Consider the following 26,134-nt stretch of genomic DNA (forward strand, 5'->3'; position numbering starts at 1 on the left):
TTAAAACAATGGTTTGCATATTTCCTCATAGACTACATAATTACCACTTATGTATTGTCCAATTATTGGAAATCTAATTTGGTTTGGGTAAAAACATGCCACATGATGCTAAAATTACTGATTGAATTAGATCAAAATAAAAATTGTTCCAAACGTCACACTTGATATATACATTTGTGTGTGCTCATGACGTACACCAAATCAGCTTGCGGAACCAAGTTTTTGGCTGGACTTCAACGCCAAGGGGATTAAGTTCTCGTAAAATGGTCTGGTTTTACTTGAGTCAGCAGTATACGATACTTCTGGAAGAGTAAAGCAGGTGCACAACATTTTTATATATAACATGTCATAGGTTGTGCCTGGTAAGAGCGGGGTAGGGAGGAGGAGAGGGGGGCATTGGAAGTGGACAGGGAGGTGCTTTGCTGGTAGCCAAGGGGAGGGGCTCCCCGTGGGACATCTTGTCTTCCTTCTTGACCCTCCCCTTTTGGATGCTGGCCGCCGTGATATTTTACGCTTTTAGGCCTTTTTCTGCAATTTAAAGCCCATTTTGTAAAAACGTTTCCCTTTGAGAATCGGCCCACGCCCTCCTAACAGAAAAACCCTGACAAAATCACTGGGGAGGGGGAAACAGGAGTGCAAGTGGGTAATTATAGGAGGGTCAAGTTTGAGAGAGCGAGTACAGATAGAGGGAGAAGGAGTGGAAAATAAGGAGAAGGTAGGGAGGGGAAACAGGAGGGGAAGGGGGAGAGATTTTAGAAGAAGGGGAAAGAAATAAAGAATATGTATTTCATTAGGCTTTGCGAAGTAAATTGGAATATGAAATTGACAAAGCTGACGAGCCTTTATTAAATAATATTATATATATAGGCCTATAACTATCGTAAGAATATTAATTGAACGTATAGCTAGTTTCAAAATAATATGATAAGGAGATTAACGCTTGGTCCCGACATAATCCATGTTGAGTGGTATCGCGAGTTCATTCATGTTTACTCAAACGAAGCTAGAGTCTTTTGTCTTGAAGTGGGACTAATAACCACTTGATTAAACAAAAGAGAGACATTTGGATGTAGTCGGTTACAAGCTCTTACACATGCCCTCCTTTTGAACGCACATTGATACACATGTCCCGAGTTTAAGCGACAAGACGCTGTTGTTGCAGTAACCAACCATACGTTCGCGTTGGAGTAAATTTGAGCAAGAAATCCAATCGATATTTCTGAAGTTGCCGTTCCAGTTAAAGTAACTTCATTCCGCAAGCTCTCTATTCATTTTAATGTCACTGCTGCACCAAATAATTATTAGCCAGGCGATGTCGGTGTGTACCATGCATGCAGATCCTATCATCCAGTTTATTTCAAATAAAATATGACCGAAGTTCCATGGCAAATAATAATTTTGCACGCTTTCAACCTCTACGATTTATGATACAGACTATTTTCAATTATCAAAATATCTTTATTAGGTTTGCAGGAAATGACAGGAAAATACATTACAACAATAAAATATAGATGATCAAAAATCATCCCGTTTCTAACAAAATCCTAAAACACTCTCCTAAATAATTAATATATATTCCAAAATGGGCGGATTTTTTTGGAATCTTTACAAAACTACATTTCTTTCTTATAGTATCCACGTGCGGTATCCCTGCAGAGCAACATCAGGTACTTAACACACACGTGTCATACTTTCAAGGAATTATCTATAGAAACATTGGATATGGTTTCAATTCTGGAGTGAAAATTAATCAACTGTAGTCGGCAAGACACATCACATCAAAGGCTACTTTCAAGTAGATGTGTAACTACTTGAGAATAAAGGACTATGAATAGGTGCGACAGGATAACCTACGGGATTATCTCAAGGATATAATTCCGTTCTTCCTCCTTCTTTTTCAACTTTCCTGTGTCTTCATCACTAATCCATGCATGAATAACTTGGCATTGTGTTTAAATTCCAAACAGGTCTTATCATCCATGGTCGGCTACCCTGGTTTGATAACACCATTGGCACAGTGTGCCCATTCAGTTTAATTCCGATCCATGTATGAATATAGACTATTCGCTACTTGCACGGTTCCGCCATTATGCACTATGTGCGGGGAGAGCCTCGAACTGGCAGCATACATGAAAGGAAGAATTATGTAACCTTACACAGAACGTTATGACTAGTTCAATTCCCATTCATGTATGCTGCCAGTTCGAGGCTCTCCCCGCACATAGTGCATAATGGCGGAACCGTGCAAGTAGCGAATACTTTCTGTTTGTGCTCTTCACATCTAAAAAAAATGTAAATGTAGATACCCCTTCGGACACGAAGGAAAATGGCTTGATCAACAAAAAAAAACTATTTTGGATAGTAATTTGTGAAAAACTAAAAAAAAAAAAATTACCTCATCAATTATGCAAATTAGGGCCTATGTATAATTGTACACATTGTAACTAAGTGACGACGTTTACAATGATATTTTGGATACAATTGTACACATTATGACTAAGTAATGGCAGTAAAACCTGGTAACATGTGTGAAGCAACAAACATTAAGTCCCTGTTTCTTTTTTCTGTTGTCTTTATACGTCCGTATCTGTAGGCCCTTAACTGTCAGTTTGGTATAAAATGCTAATAAACGGTTCTTGTCTTTGGAGAGACCGAGAAAGACATCACACTTAATAAACTTGATTTCTGAGACTAAATTTGTTACTCCACCCTACACGATCCATTTTAGGGCCAATCACCGACCAGTTACTCCTAACTATCTCTGTAATAATAGGCCTACAAGTCAATGCTATCTTCAGTAGACAGCATCTCATGTCATTGCCATTGCTATCTTCAGTACACAGCATCTGATGTCATTACCAGTGCTCTCTTCAGTAGACGGTATATGATGTCATTACCAATGCTATTTTCAGAAGACAGCATCTGATGCTATTACCAATGATATCTTCAGTAGACGGCATGTGATGTCATTACCAATGCTATCTTCAGTATACAGCATATGATGTCATTACAAATGCTATTTTCAGCAGACAGCATCAGATGTCATTACCAATGCCATCTTCAGTAGACGGTATATAATGTCATTACCAATGCTATTTTCAGCAGACAGCATCTGATGCTATTACCAATGCTATCTTCAGTAGACGGCATGTGATGTCATTACCAATGCTATCTTAAGTATACAGCATATGATGTCATTACCAATGCTATCTTCAGTAGACAGCATATGATGTCATTACCAATGCTATCTTCAGTAGACAGCATCAGATGTCATTACCAATGCTATCTTGGGAGCACGTGTGGCCGAGTGGATAAGGCGCCCGACTCATAATACATAGGTTGTGAGTTCGATCGAGCCCCGTTCGTGCCAACGTGTTGTGTCCTTGGGCAAGGCACTTTATCCTCATTGCCTACTGGGGAAGTGGTTGGATTGGATGTTTGTATAGTTGTTTGTTTCAATGTTGCAATATTGGCGCTGATTAAGGGATCCAAAATGAGCGTTTATTGCGTTTCGACAGTATTTTTTGTGGGACATGAGAGCACCTCAGACCTATCGAATTGCATTCTGAATACGAAGCATGTCTTTCTGATATCAAATAATTTTCATTTTTTTAAATCACAATATAATACAAATTTTATGACAAATTATAAAATTTGATATTTTTCAAATTTTGATATATAACAGTCCTCGAAGTAAATTATATAAATCTAATGATATATTCTTAAAGTGTATGTAGCAGGGAGGAAAAGCCGACGGTCAATTGAAAATTTTGACCTTTCATATTGAAGATATGGATTTTTTCCCAAAAGGACCCAATTTTTTTGGTGTTTTGGGAAAAAAATCCATATCTTCAATACGAAAGGTCAAAATTTTCAATTGATCGTCGGCTTTTCATCCCACCTACATACACTTTAAGTATAAATCATCAGATTTATAAAGATTACTTCAAGTACTGTAAAATATCTAAAATATCAATTTTTAATGATTTGCCATAAAATTTGTATTAAATTGCGAATTTCAAAAATCAAAATTATTTGATATCAGAATGACATTCTTCGTATTCAGAATGCAATTCGATATGTCTGATGTGCTCTAATGTCCCAAAATAAATACTGTCCAAACGTTCATACCCCAGCCCTTAAGCTGCTGCCTGCAAATTGCATTGTGTCTGTTTAAGGTGTGTTTAATGTACAATTCTAGCAATTTGACCAGAGGGTCACCATTAGAGTTTGAAATAAAACCTTCCTTTAAACCTTCCTTTAAACCTTCCTTTATCTTCAGCAGACAGCATCTCATGTCATCGCCAATGTTATCTCCAGTAGACAGCATCTGATGTCATTACCAATGCTATCTTCAGTAGACAGCATCTAATGTCATTACCAATGCTATGTTCAGTAGACAGCATCAGATGTCATTACCAATGCTATCTTCAGCAGACAGCATCTAATGTCATTACCAATGCTATCTTCAGTAGACAGCAGCTCATGTCATTGCCAATGCTATCTTCAGTAGACAGCATGTGATGTCATTACCAATGCTATCTTAAGTATACAGCATATGATGTCATTACCAATGCTATCTTCAGTAGACAGCATCTGATGTCATTGCCAATGCTATCTTCAGTAGACGGCATGTGATGTCATTACCAATGCTATCTTAAGTATACAGCATATGATGTCATTACCAATGCTATCTTCAGTAGACAGCATATGATGTCATTACCAATGCTATCTTCAGTAGACAGCATCAGATGTCATTACCAATGCTATCTTGGGAGCACGTGTGGCCGAGTGGATAAGGCGCCCGACTCATAATACATAGGTTGTGAGCCCCGCTCGTGCCAACGTGTTGTGTCATTGGGCAAGGCACTTTATCCTCATTGCCTACTGGGGATGTGGTTGGATTGGATGTTTGTATAGTTGTTTGTTTCAATGTTGCAATATTGGCGCTGATTAAGCTGCTGCCTGCAGATTGCATTGTGTCTGTTTAGGTGTGTTTAATGTACAATTCTAGCAATTTGACCTGAGGGTCACCATTAGAGTTTGAAATAAAACCTTCCTTTAAACCTTCCTTTAAACCTTCCTTTATCTTCAGCAGACAGCATCTCATGTCATTGCCAATGCTATCTTCAGTAGACAGCATCTAATGTTATTACCAATGTTATCTGCAGTAGACAGCATCTGCTGATGTCATTACCAATGCTATCTTCAGTAGACAGCATCTAATGTCATTACCAATGCTATGTTCAGTAGACAGCATCAGATGTCATTACCAATGCTATCTTCAGCAGACAGCATCTAATGTCATTACCAATGCTATCTTCAGTAGACAGTATCTCATGTCATTGCCAATGCTATCTTCAGTAGACAGCATGTGATGTCATTACCAATGCTATCTTCAGTAGACAGCATATGATGTCATTGCCAATGCTATCTTCAGCAGACAGCATCTCATGTCATTGCCAATGCTATCTTCAGTAGACAGCATCAGATGTCATTACCAATGCTGTTTTCAGTAGACAGCATCTCATGTCATTGCCAATGCTATCTTCAGTAGACAGCATCTAATGTCATTGCCAATGTTATCTGCAGTAGACAGCATCTGATGTCATTACCAATGCTATCTTCAGTAGACAGCATCTAATGTCATTACCAATGCTATCTTCAGTAGACAGCATCAGATGTCATTACCAATGCTATCTTCAGCAGACAGCATCTAATGTCATTACCAATGCTATCTTCAGTAGACAGCATCTCATGTCATTGCCAATGCTATGTTCAGTAGACAGCATGTGATGTCATTACCAATGCTATCTTCAGTAGACAGCATATGATATCATTACCAATGCTATCTTCAGTAGACAGCATCTCATGTCATTACCAATGCTGTCTTCAGTATACAGCATATGTTGTCATTACCAATGCTATCTTCAGTAGACAGCATATGATGTCATTACCAATGCTATCTTCAGTAGACAGCATCTCATGTCATTGCCAATGCTATCTTCAGTAGACAGCATCAGATGTCATTACCAATGCTATCTTCCGCAGACAGCATCTAATGTCATTACCAATGCTATCTTCAGTAGACAGCATCTCATGTCATTGCCAATGCTATCTTCAGTAGACAGCATGTGATGTCATTACCAATGCTATCTTCAGTAGACAGCATATGATGTCATTACCAATGCTATCTTCAGCAGACAGCATCTCATGTCATTGCCAATGCTATCTTCATTAGACAGCATCAGATGTCATTACCAATGCTATCTTCAGTAGACAGCATCAGATGTCATTACCAATGCTATCTTCAGCAGACAGCATCTAATGTCATTACCAATGCTATCTTCAGTAGACAGCAGCTCATGTCATTGCCAATGCTATCTTCAGTAGACAGCATGTGATGTCATTACCAATGCTATCTTAAGTATACAGCATATGATGTCATTACCAATGCTATCTTCAGTAGACAGCATCTGATGTCATTGCCAATGCTATCTTCAGTAGACGGCATGTGATGTCATTACCAATGCTATCTTAATTATACAGCATATGATGTCATTACCAATGCTATCTTCAGTAGACAGCATATGATGTCATTACCAATGCTATCTTCAGTAGACAGCATCAGATGTCATTACCAATGCTATCTTGGGAGCACGTGTGGCCGAGTGGATAAGGCGCCCGACTCATAATACATAGGTTGAGAGTTCGAGCCCCGCTCGTGCCAACGTGTTGTGTCATTGGGCAAGGCACTTTATCCTCATTGCCTACTGGGGATGTGGTTGGATTGGATGTTTGTATAGTTGTTTGTTGCAATGTTGCAATATTGGCGCTGATTAAGCTGCTGCCTGCAGATTGCATTGTGTCTGTTTAGGTGTGTTTAATGTACAATTCTAGCAATTTGACCTGAGGGTCACCATTAGAGTTTGAAATAAAACCTTCCTTTAAACCTTCCTTTAAACCTTCCTTTATCTTCAGCAGACAGCATCTCATGTCATTGCCAATGCTATCTTCAGTAGACAGCATCTAATGTTATTACCAATGTTATCTGCAGTAGACAGCATCTGCTGATGTCATTACCAATGCTATCTTCAGTAGACAGCATCTAATGTCATTACCAATGCTATGTTCAGTAGACAGCATCAGATGTCATTACCAATGCTATCTTCAGCAGACAGCATCTAATGTCATTACCAATGCTATCTTCAGTAGACAGCATCTCATGTCATTGCCAATGCTATCTTCAGTAGACAGCATGTGATGTCATTACCAATGCTATCTTCAGTAGACAGCATATGATGTCATTGCCAATGCTATCTTCAGCAGACAGCATCTCATGTCATTGCCAATGCTATCTTCAGTAGACAGCGTCAGATGTCATTACCAATGCTGTTTTCAGTAGACAGCATCTCATGTCATTGCCAATGCTATCTTCAGTAGACAGCATCTAATGTCATTGCCAATGTTATCTGCAGTAGACAGCATCTGATGTCATTACCAATGCTATATTCAGTAGGCAGCATCTAATGTCATTACCAATGCTATCTTCAGTAGACAGCATCAGATGTCATTACCAATGCTATCTTCAGCAGACAGCATCTAATGTCATTACCAATGCTATCTTCAGTAGACAGCATCTCATGTCATTGCCAATGCTATGTTCAGTAGACAGCACGGCCCTGATTTGGTAAAACGATCTAACTTGAAATTTGGAAATTTTGAGATAAAACCATATCATGGGTAATGTTAGGGCGCTCTTTCCATTGGTGACATCCTCAAATCACCACCATGCCAACAAATAATTAGATTTTTATATTTTCTAAGACATTAGATCTGTTTAATAATTTATTTTATTCAAAAAGAAAAACGGCAAGTGTTCAAACTTTAAAGCTCTTTTTCTCGAAACAGCGATTTTAATTTCAAGTTAGATCATTTTACCAAATCAGGGCCGAGCATGTGATGTCATTACCAATGCTATCTTCAGTAGACAGCATATGATATCATTACCAATGCTATCTTCAGTAGACAGCATCTCATGTCATTACCAATGCTGTCTTCAGTATACAGCATATGTTGTCATTACCAATGCTATCTTCAGTAGACAGCATATGATGTCATTACCAATGCTATCTTCAGTAGACAGCATCTCATGTCATTGCCAATGCTATCTTCAGTAGACAGCATCAGATGTCATTACCAATGCTATCTTCAGTAGACAGCATCAGATGTCATTACCAATGCTGTCTTCAGTATACAGCATATGTTGTCATTACCAATGCTATCTTCAGTAGACAGCATCTCATGTCATTGCCAATGCTATCTTCAGTAGACAGCATCTAAATGTCATTACCAATGCTATCTTCAGTAGACAGCATCAGATGTCATTACCAATGCTATCTTCCGCAGACAGCATCTAATGTCATTACCAATGCTATCTTCAGTAGACAGCATCTCATGTCATTGCCAATGCTATCTTCAGTAGACAGCATGTGATGTCATTACCAATGCTATCTTCAGTAGACAGCATATGATGTCATTACCAATGCTATCTTCAGCAGACAGCATCTCATGTCATTGCCAATGCTATCTTCATTAGACAGCATCAGATGTCATTACCAATGCTATATTCAGCAGACAGCATCTCATGTCATTGCCAATGCTATCTTCAGTAGACAGCATCTAAAGTCATTACCAATGTTATCTTCAGTAGACAGCACCTGATGTCATTACTAATGTTATCTTTAGTAGACAGCATCTCATGTTATTGCCAATGCTATCTTCAGTAGACAGCATGTGATGTCATTACCAATGCTATCTTCAGTAGACAGCATATGATGTCATTACCAATGCTATCTTCAGTATGTAGCATATGATGCCATTACCAATGCTATCTTCAGTAGACAGCATATGATGTCATTACCAATGCTATCTTCAGTATACAGCATATGATGCCATTACCAATGCTATCTTCAGTAGACAGCATCTCATGTCATTACCAATGCTCTCTTCAGTAGACAGCATCTGATGTCATTACCAATGCTATCTTCAGTAGACAGCATCTCATGTCATTGCCAATGCTATCTTCAGTAGACAGCATATGATGTCATTACCAATGCTATCTTCAGTAGACAGCATCTCATGTCATTGCCAATGCTATCTTCAGTAGACAGCATGTGATGTCATTACCAATGCTATCTTCAGTAGACAGCATATGATGTCATTACCAATGCTATCTTCAGTAGACAGCATCTCATGTCATTACCAATGTTATCTTCAGTAGACAGCATATGATGTCATTACCAATGCTATCTTCAGTAGACAGCATGTGATGTCATTACCAATGCTATCTTCAGTAGACAGCATATGATGTCATTACCAATGCTATCTTCAGTAGACAGCATCTCATGTCATTACCAATGTTATCTTCAGTAGACAGCATATGATGTCATTACCAATGCTATCTTCACTAGACAGCATATGATGTCATTATCAATGCTATCTTCAGTAGACAGTATCTCATGTCATTACCAGTGCTCTATTCAGTAGACAGCATCTGATGTCATTACCAATGCTATCTTCAGTAGACAGTATCTCATGTCATTACCAATGCTCTCTTCAGTAGACAGCATCTGATGTCATTACCAATGCTCTCTTCAGTAGACAGCATATGATGTCATTACCAATGCTATCTTCAGTAGACAGCATATGATGCCATTACCAATGCTATCTTCAGCATCTGATGCTGTCTACTGTAGATCGCATTGGTAAAAATGGAGAGAGCTATTTACGGTTGGATATCTATCGTAAGCTATTATGGTATAGTATACCAGACATGTCAAGCAGATGCATACATAAGGGTGGTATATTCAAATGCTATTGTCTGGATCATTGAGTATCAATCGCGCAACTAGGCCTATACACGTATGTGTGCATTGTCGCTCCCCAGGTTTTGACATACATGTACATTACAGTGACGTTGTGAATGACCCAGCATTTTTATTTTATTATTAGAAAATTAATCATCGTTTATTACAAGTCCTAAGAGTCATATCAGTTCAATTCATCAAAATTAATCTGTATTAAATGAAAAACAAACGGACATATAGAGTCCTATGTCTTACTATGACTGTATTCCTACCAAAATCTGATTTTCAATTCACTAGAAACGTGATATGTATATCTTTGAAAATCACCAAAATTGAAAAAGACATTAACCACGGACACCGTGGCATCATTGCCTGTCACTCTTTAGCATTCATAGTGCCTTGGCAGTGGTTCGAACCTTCATGTGAATTTTAGTATTTTTTAATTCTTTTTACTAACATGCCCCTGAATGAAATTGTTGGCGAAGTACCTTTAAGTGTTAGCAAGGAAACAGTTGTTGACCTGTTTAAGGACAGAATAAAGTGACCCAAAAATTTCAACATTGCTTTGTAACTTTTTGCTGTGTATGGACAATATATGGCGCTCTATGATAGTCCTACTATATATTACCACGACTAAACTGGTCACTGAAAACTGTGTCCGGACAAGATAATAATCGAAATGAATGCAGCACCAACACTATTCAGTGAGTCTCTTTGTTATACAAATCAAATTTATTCACCTTTGCAAAAACATTTCTCCCAATTCAGCATAGATAATTATGACTACCTTTTTAACCTCCATGATGATAATTATTAGAATTAGTCGCATTAAAATTGCAACAATGTTATGTTTGTGTTTCCATTCTACACCAGATTCACTGCAATGGGCTATTCCACTTGAGATCCATACACCCCCTATGGCGGACATGACCTTAATCTCTCACACAGGGGGTGGGTATTTCAAATGGGGTCACCCATTCAGTGTTGTCTGCTCCAAAATGGGTTATTCCACTTGAGATCCATACACCCCCTATGGCGGACATGACCTTAATCTCTCACACAGGGGGTGGGTATTTCAAATGGAGTCACCCATTCAGTGTTGTCTGCTCCAAAATGGGTTATTCCACTTGAAATCCATACACCCCCTATGGCGGACATGACCTTAATCTCCCACACAGAGGGTGGGTATTTCAAATGGAGTCACCCATTCAGTGTTGTCTGCTCCAAAATGGGCTATTCCACTTGAAATCCATACACCCCCTATGGCGGACATGACCTTAATCTCCCACACAGGGGTGGGCATTTCAAATGGAGTCACCCATTCAGTGTTGTCTGCTCCAAAATGGGTTATTCCACTTGAAATCCATACACCTCCTATGGAAGACATGACTTTATTAATCTTCCATGCAGGAAATGTGAATTTCAAATGGAGCAACCCATACAGTGTCATCTGTCCCAAAATAGGATATTCCAGTTGAAATTCATACACCCCCATCTTTCACACAGGTAGCACAAATTTTAAATGGGGTTACTTGAATGTGTAACTCCATTTGGAATTTACACCCCCTGTGTTGGAGAATAACTTAGGTCATGTATTCCATAGGGGGTGTGTGGATTTTAAGTGTAATAGCCTAAATAATGCTAGGAATAAAGTGGGCTAGATTCAAACCCTGTCCCTGCAGAGGGCCAAGAACCATAATGTGTACAGCTGCAAAAGATTATAATTATATACTTTATCACAATAGATTTTGTACATTAATAACAAATATTACATGTTTTTACTTTTTCTATTCTCTATAAATATATATAAAACTTTCACCACATAGAAACTGTATAATTTGTTCATGGAAATAGCATGGTGTATTTAAAGTTAAAGGGGCATTTCGTGATCCACAGCCTCATTTAATTCGTTTTGCAAAGATATCTTAAAATTTGAATTTCGTTCTGGTGCACCAGAACGAAATTACAACGCATTGTCTATGGAGCAGTGTAATACACATAATCATGCATAACTCGCAAACGCAAAATCGGAATCAACTGAAATTTTGGGAATAGGCTTTTTTCGTGGATATGTACTGAAAAATGTCATAAAAAGAGGATGCTAGGATCACGAAATACTCCTTTAAATGTATGCAAGATCAGATCACAGCCAGCCACAGTAATTTCCAACCTGTGAGTTAACCCCATGAAAACTACCTGCCGATTGGCCAAAATGAATATTGTCTTCAATTTTGAACCTATTCAGGGATCTGCAATGAGCGTTTTGACAGTATTTTTTGTGGGACATGAGAGCACATCAGACATATCGAATTGCTTTCTGAATACGAAGAATGTCTTTCTGATATCAAATAATTTTCATTTTTTGAAATTCACGATTTAATACAAATTTTATGACAAATTATTAAAATTTGATATAATAACAGTCCTCAAAGTAAATTTTATAAACCTAATGATATATTCTTAAAGTGTATGTAGCTGGGAGGAAAAGCCGATGATCAATTGAAAATTTTGACCTTTCATATTGAAGATATGGATTTTTCCCCAAAAGACCCAATTTTTTTTTGTGTTTTGGGAAAAAAATCCATATCTTCAATACGAAAGGTCAACATTTTCAATTGATTGTCGGCATTTCATCCCATCTACATACACTTTAAGTATAAATCATCAGATTTATGAAGTTTACTTTGAGTACTGTTAAATATCAAAAATATCAATTTTTAATCATTTGCCATAAAATGTGTATTACATTGCAAATTTCAAAAAATGTAAATTATTTGATATCAGGACATTCTTCGTATTCAGAATGCAATTCAATATGTCTGATGTGCTCTAATGTCCCACAAAAAATACTGTCGAAACGCTCAAACGTTCATACCCCACCCCTTAAGGAGGGTATTAATACGATCACCTGCAAATGCAAGTTTGACCATAAATAGTTTAAAGCCTAGTCATAATTGGCAATTGAAATGAACATTACAAGTTACCATCCAATCAGAAATGCTCTTAGATAACCAGTAGTGTCCAGGGGGTTGATGACTGAGAAATTTTAGTGTTAAGACAGTGTCAGATTTTGCGACACAATATTGCATCGAAACTGCGCAGTTGTGTCCAAATTGACTACATTTGTTATTTTTGAACTTCAGAGCGCTATCTTGCCACAACGCTGTGGTGCAATGGTGCAGTTCACTGGCGCCGATAGTCAGTCGTGCTATGGTGCATAACCAAAGTTGTGCAAGAATATTAATTTTTCATGAGTCTGACACAATACAAGCTCAATGACCTCAATCTCCCACAAAGTAGAGTGTAGATTTCAATAGAGCCACTCATTTATGTATTCCCCTGTTTGGAAGATTAAGGTCATGTCTTCCATAGGGGGTATGGATCACATATGGAATAGCCCATTGTCATGAAAGGGGTATAACTTGACCTTCACTGCTTAAACACCACTTGTTTTCAAGTGTTTTTAATATTTAATAAACACCTGTTTTAAATCTTCACACATCAGATCGCATCAAAAATAAAATATACAGTAATTAATATATATTCTTACTAATTTGTACTAATTTCTATAATTTGGTAATTGAATAATAATAATCACTCACTAAAAGGCACAAAATCCATTATGTTTCACTACCTGGAGAGAATTGATCAAACATTGAATTCCCTGCTAAGGTTGGTATCTGTCAATGAGTTGACCAGATCACCTGGCTGTCATTATAGCTAGAGGCAATATGTAACACAAATGGGTCAATGAGTTACATAAAAATGACCCTGTGTGGTATTTTAGTTCCCAGGAAGTGAGTTTTGTTGAGGCAATTTGTGGGAGTTATTACCATTGATTTGGTTGAAAAAGGAGGTGAGACATGATCAAATCTTTCCAGGCAATAGCCTTGAAATATTGCTCCGATGTAGATATGACAACAGACGACATTTGATAACATCAATAACATGATTCACCATTCTTTTGTATAATTTAGTTCAGGCGATCAAAAAACCTAACATTACCCTACAATTTCACCAAAATCTGACAAATCGGAAAAAAAGATTTTTTGCAATCATATTTTCTAAACCCTCTCAGCCAAAATTAATTAAAAAAGAGGAAAAATCTCCAAAACATCAATTCTGGGTCAGTCAGGCCTGTACAACAGGGCTTTTAAAAAAAAATTTGGTCGCCTTACTACAACTTGTTTGTTTTGTACAAAAACTAAAATGGTAAGTTTGGATTACATTAAGCACTGGAGGAAAACGCGATCGCGTTTTTTGCGCCTGCAATTGCGCTTTTTAGGCGCAATTGCGTTTGAAAAAAAAGTCATGGACACAAAATTACTTGTTATTCAAGGTTGGAACCAGAGAAATACTGCTACTGCTAAAAATGTAGCAGTATTTCTCTGGTTCTAACCTTAGTAATTTTGTGTTTGTAATTTTTTCTTTTGTGTGCGTGGGAGTGTGTGTGTTTTCACGAAATTTTGTTTTTGGGATTTTTTTGAAAATCATGGTCCGCCACTGCTTAGATTACATCAACTATTGATTTTTTCACTCACCACACAATATGAATGATACTCTTGCAAGAGGTACAGTAGTTTCAGGTTAGGTAACTAAAACAAGATATGTCTTTAAAAAAGACAACACCATGGATGAAGTTCATGAAAAAACAAGGCTGGCTGATAAAATACTCCTTTTTATTAATGACCCAAACAATCTTCTCAAAGCTGATGGTAATAACTTTGCATCAGTTAATTTTGGGTTTGTGAAAAATCTGAACATGTTGCTTGGACCTCGGAATATTCCTCTGTTCCAAAGACAAAATGTATATAATTTTCACAATACCAGAAAAATAACCGATGCAAAGTCATTTTCTATTTAGAGAATAAAGGTATTGTTTTTAGCTGCTGTCGTGCATCTATCATCTCATATAACACGGGCGACATCATTATTTTTACGCTAAAAATAATGATGTCGCCCGTGTTATATGAGACGACAGATGTACGACAGCTGCTAAAAACAAAACCTTTATTCTCATTCTTCTTTACTTCAATTCAAAAATATCATATAAGTATTACAAATTTTAAATCATATTAAACTTACATTTTGCAAGGAATTACCTAGGGCTTAAAATCGACCAGTCCCGTTGTTGCTACGCGCCTCTGATTGGTTCAAATAGGGAGTACGCGTATCGCGTTGATGCACACCCGCTGGCCCGTGTCATATCGTGTCATATCACCCGGGTAAGAACCAATAAGATTGCAGGAATGTTCTCAAGTGTTTAAGAATAAATGATAGAAATAGATGGGTGATGCTATTCTTTAGTCAAGTCTCGTGAGGGGTAAATCCTAATTTTCAACAACTTGTTAAAATAGTTATAGATCATTTACAAATGACAGCTTGATCTAATCATGTTGTTTATAGTGAGCAGTTTTAACCATAGACAAAAAAATATGTAGACCATTCCCCAACAGGCAAAGTCCACCGTTATCTGTAAATGAGGGTGAATCGTTCCATGAAGCACATGCACAAAAACACTCACTACTCCTGTGCCTGTACTCTGTACCCTCTAGATTTCCCGCAAACATGCATAGGCACCAATAAACCTAATGCAGCTCCATAGACACAAACATATTATGTTATTTGTTTGATACAGGCGTCCAAGCAATCGGCCCATATGAATAGGTGATAATTATTAGCATACAAAGCACAGGGAATACTGTTGGTGAATGGTTTGTATATTTTTCAGTCTATGGTTTTAACATAATGCTTGTATGTGTGGGTTTTTTGTTTTGTTTTTTTATTGATTTAAACCACTTCAAGTTGGGCCAAAGCTGTGTATGCGGTCAAACCCATCAAGCCAAGGATGGCTGGAACACCAAATGCTCCTCTGTTGCGTTTCTTCGGATCTGTAACAACCAAAAGATAATATTTTGATATGATAAAAACACTTGATAGTTGACACAACAATTTATGAACACATGCCTCAAGAAGGATGGTCCATTACCATCACATCATGCTATTTCCACCTTGGTTAACTCCCCCACGTGGGTGACGACAAGTTTCAAATTTTGTTTTTAAAAATTCAATATTTCAGGAATGTAAATTTGCATGACCATATTTGGCATCAGCATGAAAAATGCATTAAAGATATAATTTCTACTTCGGATTTCTACTTCGGATTTCTACTTCGACCAAGCCTGATGTACTTTAATAGTAAAATATAACTTTTTATATTAAAACCGGGGAGACCCGCTTTTATTCTGAGTTCACCGATCGAGTGCTTGCTTGTACATGTCCTGTGGATGTCATGTCAGCTTTTGTGTACACACATCGAGCGCGATGCTCTGTGCAGCACAGTATTACATGTACGATCAGCGAGCATAGCCAGTGGCGTACCGTGGTCGCCCCAACCCCGGGGGGGGCTGAAGAAGAAACAATTTTGCCGCCCCTTCCTTAACAGCCCGAAAAGGTTGACCCAAATTTTTTCACAATCATTTGAAAAAGTGAAGTTTTCTTTGCAAATTCGTTTTGCCGCCCCTGTTTTTGACGCCCTTTCTTCTTCCGCCGCCCCTTCGTTTTTGCCGCCCCCTATTTAGACTCCGGGGGGCTGGCGCCCCCAAAATACGCGCATGATAGTACACACATTGTAGGCGCTGGAATGAAATCGCAATTTTCTTTGTTATACCTCATTTGTTTGGCTCGAAATTAAAAGGGGATGTGATCACTCAGTGAAAACAAACATTTAAATAGGAATCTATTCTTGACACAAATCACACATTATTGCTTTAGACCGAGTACAAACAAGCCTAGTATTGACTCAGTGGTTCTTAATAAGAATAACGCTTTTGATATTTCAGTGACATTTTGCTCTGCTAATTAGTCAAGGTCGGGGGTCACACCATGAGCACTACATAATTTGTTCCTTAAAGAAGGTGCAGATAATTCTTGACAATTAGCCATATCATAAACTCACTTCTGTGTGTAGGCTGTGCACACTCTATACATTCGGCAATGAGTATGAAACAATGCTGCTGGTAATAGAAATACCCCCCCCCTGGTGTGGTAGATTAAGGCCATAATAATATATTTCAGCTGGAATAGCCTAATTTCTTACCACCAGTGGAGTATCCATGTGCATAGACAAATCGGCTTAGCACCCAAACGCAACCCAGAGATGACGCTGCCCTCTATGTAAAGAGAAAAACAAAATAATAAATATAATAGATTTTTTTATGGAGCCAGGACGCTGTATTACAGAGATGTTTTGTAAATTTTCATGAATTTTGGCCGAGTAGGTAGACAACACACCTCAAAATTACCATATCCTGGCTATTAATTTTATCTATTTATCTGTTTTAAAACGTATTTACAGCTCATACGGCATAAGAGTGTGTATGAAGCCAGCACACACACTACATCAACTGTTACATGCACAGGACAGAAACTCAATCATCACCTCACTCCTAAACAAACTGTGCCCGAGTTTAATTGATAGATGACGTCAGACGCAAACTAGTCTTTAATTCTGTCTTCGATTATTAAAGTTACGTTAAATTTGGCTTACAACTGATGACAGGTTATAACTTACAGGATGTCTCAGCCCTGATACCATCAGAAAAAACAAAAACGATGGGTAGTATTCCAGTCTGTAAGATTAAAAGAGCAAATAAAGTGACAGTAGTTATGTTGTATTTGTGGGTGCTTGTTGTCACCTATGACATTTCACGTCCATATCACAGCAAAACTGTCTTTTTGAGTCTAGCGACAAATATCAGGCATATCTCAATCTTGGAAAGAAGTACTTGAAACACTTCACATGGTTCATTGTAAATAATTCCAATGATGATGTTGACTACTCACATTTTTAGTAATGTTTCACAACTACACCTAGTGCACATCGTCATCATCCCTATATCTTTGAGTTAAAATTGCCGTGATAGTACAGCTTAATCCTCTCGTTTTTAACAGCTACGCATCGCGATTTTGTTCGAGATAGGCCAAGCGACTTAGGCTAAGCATACCATGACTATCATATGAGATACCACAGCGTTTCCATATTCTACACATATTACGATTTGTGCATGCTCTAGTACTCCATATGATGTTTCTATTACAAGAAAAAATCTGTTTTCAGGTACAACCACTGAGTTTTGTTTCCAGTACACTCACTCGAAAAGCAGTCCACTAATTAGCGGGCCTTGCAGCTTGCTGTGGATATCTTTTACTGCATTTTTAATGTAAAAAATTTGAAATCCAATGTAAAAATTGATATATATTTAATTTTGAGAATGACAATTATACTTTATAGGTATAAAGGAACGCGTTTAGCCCATTTAGTTAAGTTCCAGGTGCACGTCCTATAACACAATGCATATGTAAACTTTCTTTATCTGTGTCAATAATAGAATATTGATTTCAACGGAGTATTGAGCTGTATGGAAAAAAATATTATAATACAGGGTGTTGACACTGTGTAGTGGTTTCATCAGACTGGCAAATCATCATATCTGACTGCTTTTTTATAGGCAACAGGAACCAAACCATTGAGGGTGTGATGAGTTGGTCAAAGATGTTGTTGAGTGAATAGGCCCCCTCATCCTTGTTCTGAGTGCCTTTTCCTTTTCACCAAACAACATCTTTGACCAACTCATCACCTGCAATGTATTTAAAACAATTAACCCCGTGAGAACTACCTGCCGATTGGACAAAAAGAAGTTTTCATTATCAATTGGACCAATCAGCAACATTGTTAGAATAATTGAATACCTGAGTGGAAGAAGGGCCCAACTCCAATTGTTTACAAAAATGAGTTAGACTCAGCATTTTATTGCCAGCAGACTGTTCTTCCATGTGTTCGAAAGATGAGCCAAAATCCACTCTCCAAATAGTCTTCCACATACACTTAATCATGGTTTTCATGGAAGAAAGGCCCAACTCCATGGAGTTGGGCCCTTCTTCCACAAATATTGGGTGAAAGATGAATTTTGTTCATCCATGGAAATCTGCTTTTCACTACAATAAACTTTCTTGCTAGCATATTACATGCTTCTTCTCGTGCAATTAATGGATAATTATCAAATTTCTGTAGCTATTTATAACACATCTGCTTACGGAACTGTATCTTGTATCTTGTACCTTGTATATTAGTGGAAGAAGGGCCCAACTCCAACTTGTATTAAGACCTGTACCGTTGCCATGGAAACATCATATATAATTTCGAATGTATGTAATATTGTATGTTCATGTATTGAAGGTTCCCTGAAGATGAAAACATTCTGTCTATAAAACTTTTCCAAATATTAAGTTTTTCTTAATATCTCAAAAACAGTTTTGATGGAGTTGGGCCCTTCTTCCACTCAGGTATTCAATTTCACCACGCAATGAATTATTTGCAAAACTCCATTCTGATTGGTGATTAAAATGAAAATATCATGTAATTGACCAATCAGAGGCAATGTTAGATTGGCAGGTAGTGCTCAGGGGGTTTTAATGTAAAAGTGATGTAATTATTTTCCTGTTTGCTCTTTTGCAACCCCTCTAACACTCTGTATGAGAAGTTTCCAAATTTTTTTGTAAAATTCAAAAATGTCAGAATTGTACGTTTTCATCACCATATTTGGAATCAGCACCAAAAATACATTAAAACAAGGAAACAAGCCTAGTATTGGTTCAGTGGTTCTTGAGATAGTTCTTGATATTTTGAGGAAATATCTCAAAACTTGGGACTTCATATGTAGATTTCAAAACTTGGACTTGGACTTCGTTTGAAGCCTATGACACTTACGTATTCTGATGGGATCTCTGTACACAGTTGAATACATTATGTTCATCACTGTACATGGCTGGGTACTGCAAAGAAAAGAAAAGATGGTGATCATCTTAACAAATATGTGAAACTTGCTGATCTTAAGGGTAAAGATGACATTGCTTATACTAGGGGCTGTGCAATAAGTATGAGCCCGGGGGAGGGTAAAATTGGGGGGGGGCAAAGATTTTTTGGCAAGCCGAGAGGGGAGGCAAGCAATTTTTGGCAGGCCAAGAGAGGGGGAAAGCAATTTTTGGCACACATTTACATGGCACCTTTTAAATAATACGCTCTTAAAAGGCTTAGGAAATAACTACAGAAATAATTAAATGTACAAAATTTATTGCTCGCTACACTCGCATCATATATCTAGACCATTTGCAAATTGGGAACCAAAAAATTTGCCAGGCCGGGGAGGGTGGAAGTGATTTTTGGCAGGCCGAGAGGAGGGGGGTCAAGTGATTTGTGGCATGCCATATTAAAATCCCCCTGGCTCATTATTATCGCACAACCCCTTATAATTATTCTCAATGAAGTACATGCAGAGATCTTGATCTAGACAGTGCATGATCTAAGGTTACTCTTCCGAACCCAGGCTACTTTTTGTACATTACAATGCACACAGCCCGTAGTAGGCCGTCTTATACATGTACTGTGCAGAATAAACCGTAGTATCAAGCGTAGTAGCCTCAGATTTAGCATATTATGTCTTGATCTGAATACTGCACAGACTTGTATATATATACATCATATGATGACTACAAAAATAGGCTCAAATCCTGCGTTTCTCTAAAGTCACTCAAGGGTGCATTAATAATGCTAAGATGAGGCTGTGGAACACATAGTGCCCCTTCTTTTAATGACTGCACATCAGTCATTTTGAGGGTATTGTGACATTATCTAAACATTGTGGTTTGGAACCGAGAGGCGCATAATACCCAAAAAATAATTGATGCAAAACCATTAACCTCATTCATAACCATCACTTTTCCCTTTTTTAATATCATCTGCGTCACATTTTCTTCTTTTTAAATTTGAAAACAAAACAAAAATTTTACTTTTTCTTCTTCCATTATCCCTCTAAAAAATGAATAACTGATTAAGGAAATACTGCTAGCAACCAATCACATATTAAATGCGCAATCATGTGATGTCCAAATATAGTGGCCAGTGTATGCCTAAATCGTTGGATCACATAATACGTCACATAATGTGGTGATTGTAAAGCGTACTTATGTTACGTCACAAGACATGGCATGGTCAATCATTATACTTTTTCAATAACCTGTATTACAGCCAATAATTTGTGTCCGCATATTTAAAGGTCAATATCTGTAAACACATCGCGTATGTTCATGAAATTTTGTTATCACCACAAGCTGGCACCATAGCATAGCATACTAAGTGTAGAGTGTTCCAGCGAGGACTATCATGTTACCGGTACAGGAACCAGGGTTCGGTTTACTTTGAAAAATTTGCACAGCAATTTTAGGGAAAACATTTATTTAGGTACGTATGTTCTTATGATATTAGCATATATGTTTACATTGTTTAAAAAAAATGCTTTAATAAAAGATGAAATTAGTGTAGGTTGTCCAAAATGGGGAGCATTTTGCTCTGCTATGCCAGGTAAATTGAACGCTGCTGGAAACACATTGCACTTTGTCCAGCCTTATACAGTTTGTTTGTATTATTATGGATAACTTGCCATTGAAGGTACAAAGGCATAAAATGGTATGATGCTGAATATTGTGACATGAAATGGACTATTCTAGTTGATATCCATACACATCTTATATGGAAGACATGTCCTTAATCTCCCAAATAGGAAGCGTGAAATTCAAATGGGGTTACCTGAGTGGGTGACTCCATTTCAAAATCTATACCCCCTCATTGTAGAAGATTAAGATGTTTTCAAAATGGGGTGTATGGATTTCAACTGGAATAGCCCAATAGTGTAGTGAATATGAATGACATGCGATAAGATCAAACAAAAAGGTTTGCCTCTCTAATCTAAAAAGCTATACATGTGTTAATGTTTTTCAGAAAAACAAGTAAAGCTATAAGTAAAGCTATAAGTTTTCACCCACTTTGTCTTGATTTTATTTTTATAACTAAAAAAACCTGTAAAAGAGACCTAGTAGTGCGCCTAGGGCTATTTGATATGATCTATGATGTGATAATGGCTTGAACATCTTTGGAAGCAATTTTTGAAGATCTATCCTTCTAAAAGGGGTTTAATTCACATTGAGTGCATTTTGAAATCAAATAATTATGGAAATGGAGCTAGCAACTAGTGTCCGTTTCTGCTACAAGGGCGTTATCTACACCCTCTGTGCAGGTTTCTTAGTGAAATAATGTGGTACAGCATTGAAACTGCATGGATATAACCACCTTCTTGCATTGGCAAATCCATTTGAAATCCATACACCCCCTGTGTGGGTCATGTCTTCCATGAGGAGTGTGCCAAATTTTTCTAAAGTTTGTTCGCCTTATATAAGGTGGAAATTATTTGGCTTTTGTTACTGCGCGCACCAATACAGTCCCAACTCATGCTGGCGTAAATTCACATAAGCGTGGCTTGCGCCAGTCACGCATTACGCAACGCACAACTAGCGTAAGCATTGCCCCCAACTGTTATTTTTTTTTTTTCGCCTTATATAAACCGAACAAACTTTAGAGTAGCCAATTCCTGATGAAATGTTGAGGCATGATATGAGCAAGCTATGATAGTGTAATACCTCAACACCGTACTCTTTCCTGGCTCTGCTGACTTTAAATCCCAAGTATGCAAGCATTACCCAGCTTGTTACACCAGTGAAAATAACACAACCATATTCCTTTGGTAGAACCGACAAAACTGCCATCTTGTCTGTAAAATTTGAAAAAAGTAAATTAAACATTAAGTAAACATGTTCATACAGTATGTACCTCAACTCCGTACTCTTTCCTGGCATTTTTAACTTTAATGGTCAGGTATCCCAGCATTACACAGCTCGATAAACCAGTGAAAATAACGCATCCATATTCCTTTGGTAGAACCGACAAAACTGCCATCTTGTCTGCAAATGAAAAATGGAAATTCAACATTGATTACTTTTTTAATAAAGGATAATTATGCTACCAGATAGAGCAAGTCATAGCACTATTTAATGTGCTTATAACCGAATGTAGGATTTTTATCAATTAATATTTTGTAAAATATTAAGATATTAAAATAGCAGGGTTTGAACCTTTGCTGTTTGGAACCAGTCAAGTTCAAATAGAGGAAACTTTTAATCCAATATCTCAACTCCCACAGAGGGGGGCACTCAACTTTGGAAGTGACGGTATGTGCCAGTCAATAGGCCCCCTTTTTTGAAGTCGGTGACCCCCTTTTTTTATGTACGGCTACCCAATGCCCCCTTTTTAGGTGCAGCTACCCAGTGACCCCCTTTTTTTCTAAATTTGTATCATCAAAATGCCACAAATTTGGGAACAAGAAATACAATTTTGCTCCATTTTTTCAAAATTTTCTACCCGCTGACCCCTTTTTCAAAATATTACACCTATTGACCCCCTTTTCCATTTTGTTTATACCCAATGACCCCCTTTTTTTAAAACAATGTTTTGTACCGATAGGCCCTACTTCGTGACGGCTGTAGGCACATACCCATCACTTCTAATGTTGAGTGCCCCCTCATTTTCCCCCTAAATTCAGATTTTTACACGATTGTAAAACTACATCAGCGCGCATGCATTATTTTTGTTTAATTCCTCTTCCAACAAGTAATACTTGTTCATATAAACAACAATATAAAGTCCAAAACACTTTAAAATTAGAAAATTCAGGATCTCACATAGACACACCATGAAAATTTTTCACTCTGGCCGCAGTTACTGCAAGAGATAAAAAGACTAGTTTGTGTCTGACGTCATCTGTCAATCAAATTCGAGCACGGTTTATTTACAAGTGTTGTCTCGAAAGTTATGTCTTTAGTTATACAGGGTGTCCCAAAAAAAAGAGGCCCCACATTGCGCCCTCTTTTTCTCCTATTTCTGAAACGTTGATCAAATATATTTTGGTATGTAAAGAAACCCTAAATCGTTAGCTTTAATAAACCAAAACAATTCTTTCAATCGACTCACAATTTTTGAAGATATGCCCTCTGTAATAAATGTACCCGCTTTTCACTCTGTCCACGGATGAGGTTTGGCTACATCAAGATTTTTAAAAGCGAAACACACGGTTAATGACATGGATAGATAATAGCATTAGTCTTGGGAATGCTTTCACTATAAGCGAGGATGACCAGCTAGCTTCAAACATCTTCGCAACCCCATATTACTGCTGCATTTGCAAGTATCCGGCGCACAAGGCCTTAAGGATGGTACGCAACGCAATTAATGCAATGAGAACTAGGGCTGAAACCTGTATTCGTCATGGAGGCAACCAGGTAGAGGGCAGAGCAGCACAGTAAACTCACTTCAAAAGAACCAAAGACAAACTAAACAGCCCTTTTCAGGGCTACCTTTTATTCCAAAAAAGAGAAATGACTTATGTTGTCAATAAAAAGAAAGCAAGAAACAAGAAAAACATAAGTAATTGCAAGTATAGCAAAAGAAGTCCCATCCCACATCAATTTCGCCCAAATTAATGACACTTAACAAAATCCATAACCCATAAGCCCACCAGTAAAGCCCATTCCCTTAAATAAAGTTGTTATTTTATAAAGTTATCATCGAGGAATGTTTTATATTCATGCATGGTATATGCACTTTCCAATCTTTGAAGTAGCCAAACCTCCTCCGTGGACAGAGTGAAAAACGGATACATTTCTTTAAAAGGACATATATCTTCAAAAGTTATGAGCCGATTGAAATAATTGTTTTGGTTTATTAAAGCTAACGATTGAAGGTTTCTTTACATACCAAAATATATTTGATCAACTTTTCAGAAATAGGAGAAAAGAGGGCGCAATGTGGGCCTCTTTTTTTTGGGACACCCTGTAGTAGGAAACTTCCTTTGCCGAAGGCACCATGTCAACAATGCCTAGGTTGCTTTTTGCCTTGTAAAAGTACATAATTTTCCACCATTTTCTGCCATTCCTTTTCTCCGATCGGTACCAGATACCAATCAAGGATCGTAGGGAATTTGATTGACAGTGACGTCAGACGCAAACTAGTATTTTTATCTCTGTCTTCAATTATACATGTATGTTGAGTGAGAATGTCAAAATTCAAAAACCCTCTTCCTTCTTTTTTCGAAAAACTGAACATGGAACATGTTTTTTACTGCACTGCACTCTTAGCCTAATGGTTCGTTCATACTACGCCCCAATTGCTTTGCGGGCCGGTGCTGCAAGATACTGCATTGCGGTATCGCAATAAAAGTTATACATTTTTACCATGAAACTTGGAAAAGCAGCGAGTTGCATTGAGTTGCGGCAAAAAATATCTCTGAAACGCACCGCACCGCACCATGTTGCAGTATGACGCGCAACATCAATTGCTTTATAAATAAATAGTCATGCAGCGCATGAGTGATCATGACGTGAACTATAGTAAATAAACGAGCCTCAACAAGCGTGTTCATCAACGACGCGGCCACTGGCTGCCGTCTACCGCCGCGTAGATGACATTCAGGCCCGAAATTCAGCACTTTCAAGTGCAAAATGCAAAGTCATTCAAATGCATTAAAATGCAAAGTCATTCATTCAATGCCACATGCATGCTCAGTGGCCCATGATCATGTCTGTCATGTCTGTGGAATTCGACACCCATCTCAGTCTGTGCATCTCAGTGAGTGATCGAGTTGGGGAGTTTGTCATATCTCCCAGATTAAAATTCGATTATGCCCCTCTCATTTAATCAAGCTTACCAATTTGAGAGTTGGGTATGAGTACTATAAAATCTTGATCAGCCTCTGCAAAGCAAGAAAGTGACGAAATGAACACCGGTAACAGCACTTGACTGGTTGCAACTGCACTCTGGTCTCTGACCTGAAACAGCTGACTGCATTCATACACGCCCCTGGATGGATGGAAACAAGAACTTCCTTTAACACGGATCGGCTGTTTTAAAAGGGCATTTCGTGATCCCTAGCCTCATCCCCCCACAAAAAGTTGAGATTTTATACCACTGGAAACTTCTGGCTACATAAGGGGTGGTGCAATAATTATGTGTACCCCGGTGGTGAAATATAGGGGGGGCAAAGATTTTTGGCAGGTCAAAGGGGGCAAGCATTTTCTTGGCCGTCGAAAAGGGGGGTCAAGCTTTTTTGGCAGGTCGAAGGGGGGGGGGCAAGCGAATTATGGCACAGATAGTTTGGGCACCGTTTCTATATTACGCCCTAAAAAAGGTGTAGGAAAACGTTAGGAACAGGCGCTGCGCTCGCATAGGCCTATGATATAAGACAATAGCTTTTAAATTCCCAAAAATCTTGCTGTGTAAGGGGGGGGGAGATTTTTGGCACATCAAAAGGGGGGAAAAGGTT

The 26,134-nt window shown here is 38.0% G+C and overlaps 1 protein-coding gene across 1 annotated transcript; it reads right to left on the bottom strand.

Annotated features, from left to right (window-relative positions):
* Window positions 1-15,630: 15,630 nt before the first annotated feature.
* Window positions 15,631-25,659, bottom strand: LOC140144775 (glutathione S-transferase 3, mitochondrial-like). Its single transcript, XM_072166577.1, has 6 exons — window positions 25,520-25,659; window positions 22,401-22,531; window positions 19,639-19,703; window positions 17,443-17,500; window positions 16,969-17,041; window positions 15,631-15,760 (listed from the first exon to the last, which is right to left on the bottom strand). Exons 2-6 carry the CDS (start codon window positions 22,524-22,526, stop codon window positions 15,660-15,662), a joined length of 423 nt encoding a protein of 140 aa, XP_072022678.1. The 5' UTR covers window positions 22,527-22,531; window positions 25,520-25,659; the 3' UTR covers window positions 15,631-15,659.
* Between the last annotated feature and the right edge of the window lie 475 nt (window positions 25,660-26,134).

Source organism: Amphiura filiformis, unplaced genomic scaffold, assembly GCF_039555335.1.
Source record: "Amphiura filiformis unplaced genomic scaffold, Afil_fr2py scaffold_79, whole genome shotgun sequence".
NCBI classification, from domain to species: Eukaryota; Metazoa; Echinodermata; class Ophiuroidea; order Amphilepidida; family Amphiuridae; genus Amphiura; species Amphiura filiformis.

What these genes read in the sequence shown, in the direction of transcription:
- LOC140144775 (XM_072166577.1), bottom strand. Translation starts at nt 22,526, where the DNA reads ATGGCAGTTTTGTCGGTTCTACCAAAGGAATATGGTTGTGTTATTTTC. An exon ending in TATCAGGGCTGAGACATCCT is followed by an intron (nt 17,042 to 17,442) that starts GTAAGTTATAAC and finishes CTCTTTACATAG; the next exon opens with AGGGCAGCGTCATCTCTGGG. An exon ending in ACATGGATACTCCACTGGTG is followed by an intron (nt 15,761 to 16,968) that starts GTAAGAAATTAG and finishes TGGTTGTTACAG; the next exon opens with ATCCGAAGAAACGCAACAGA.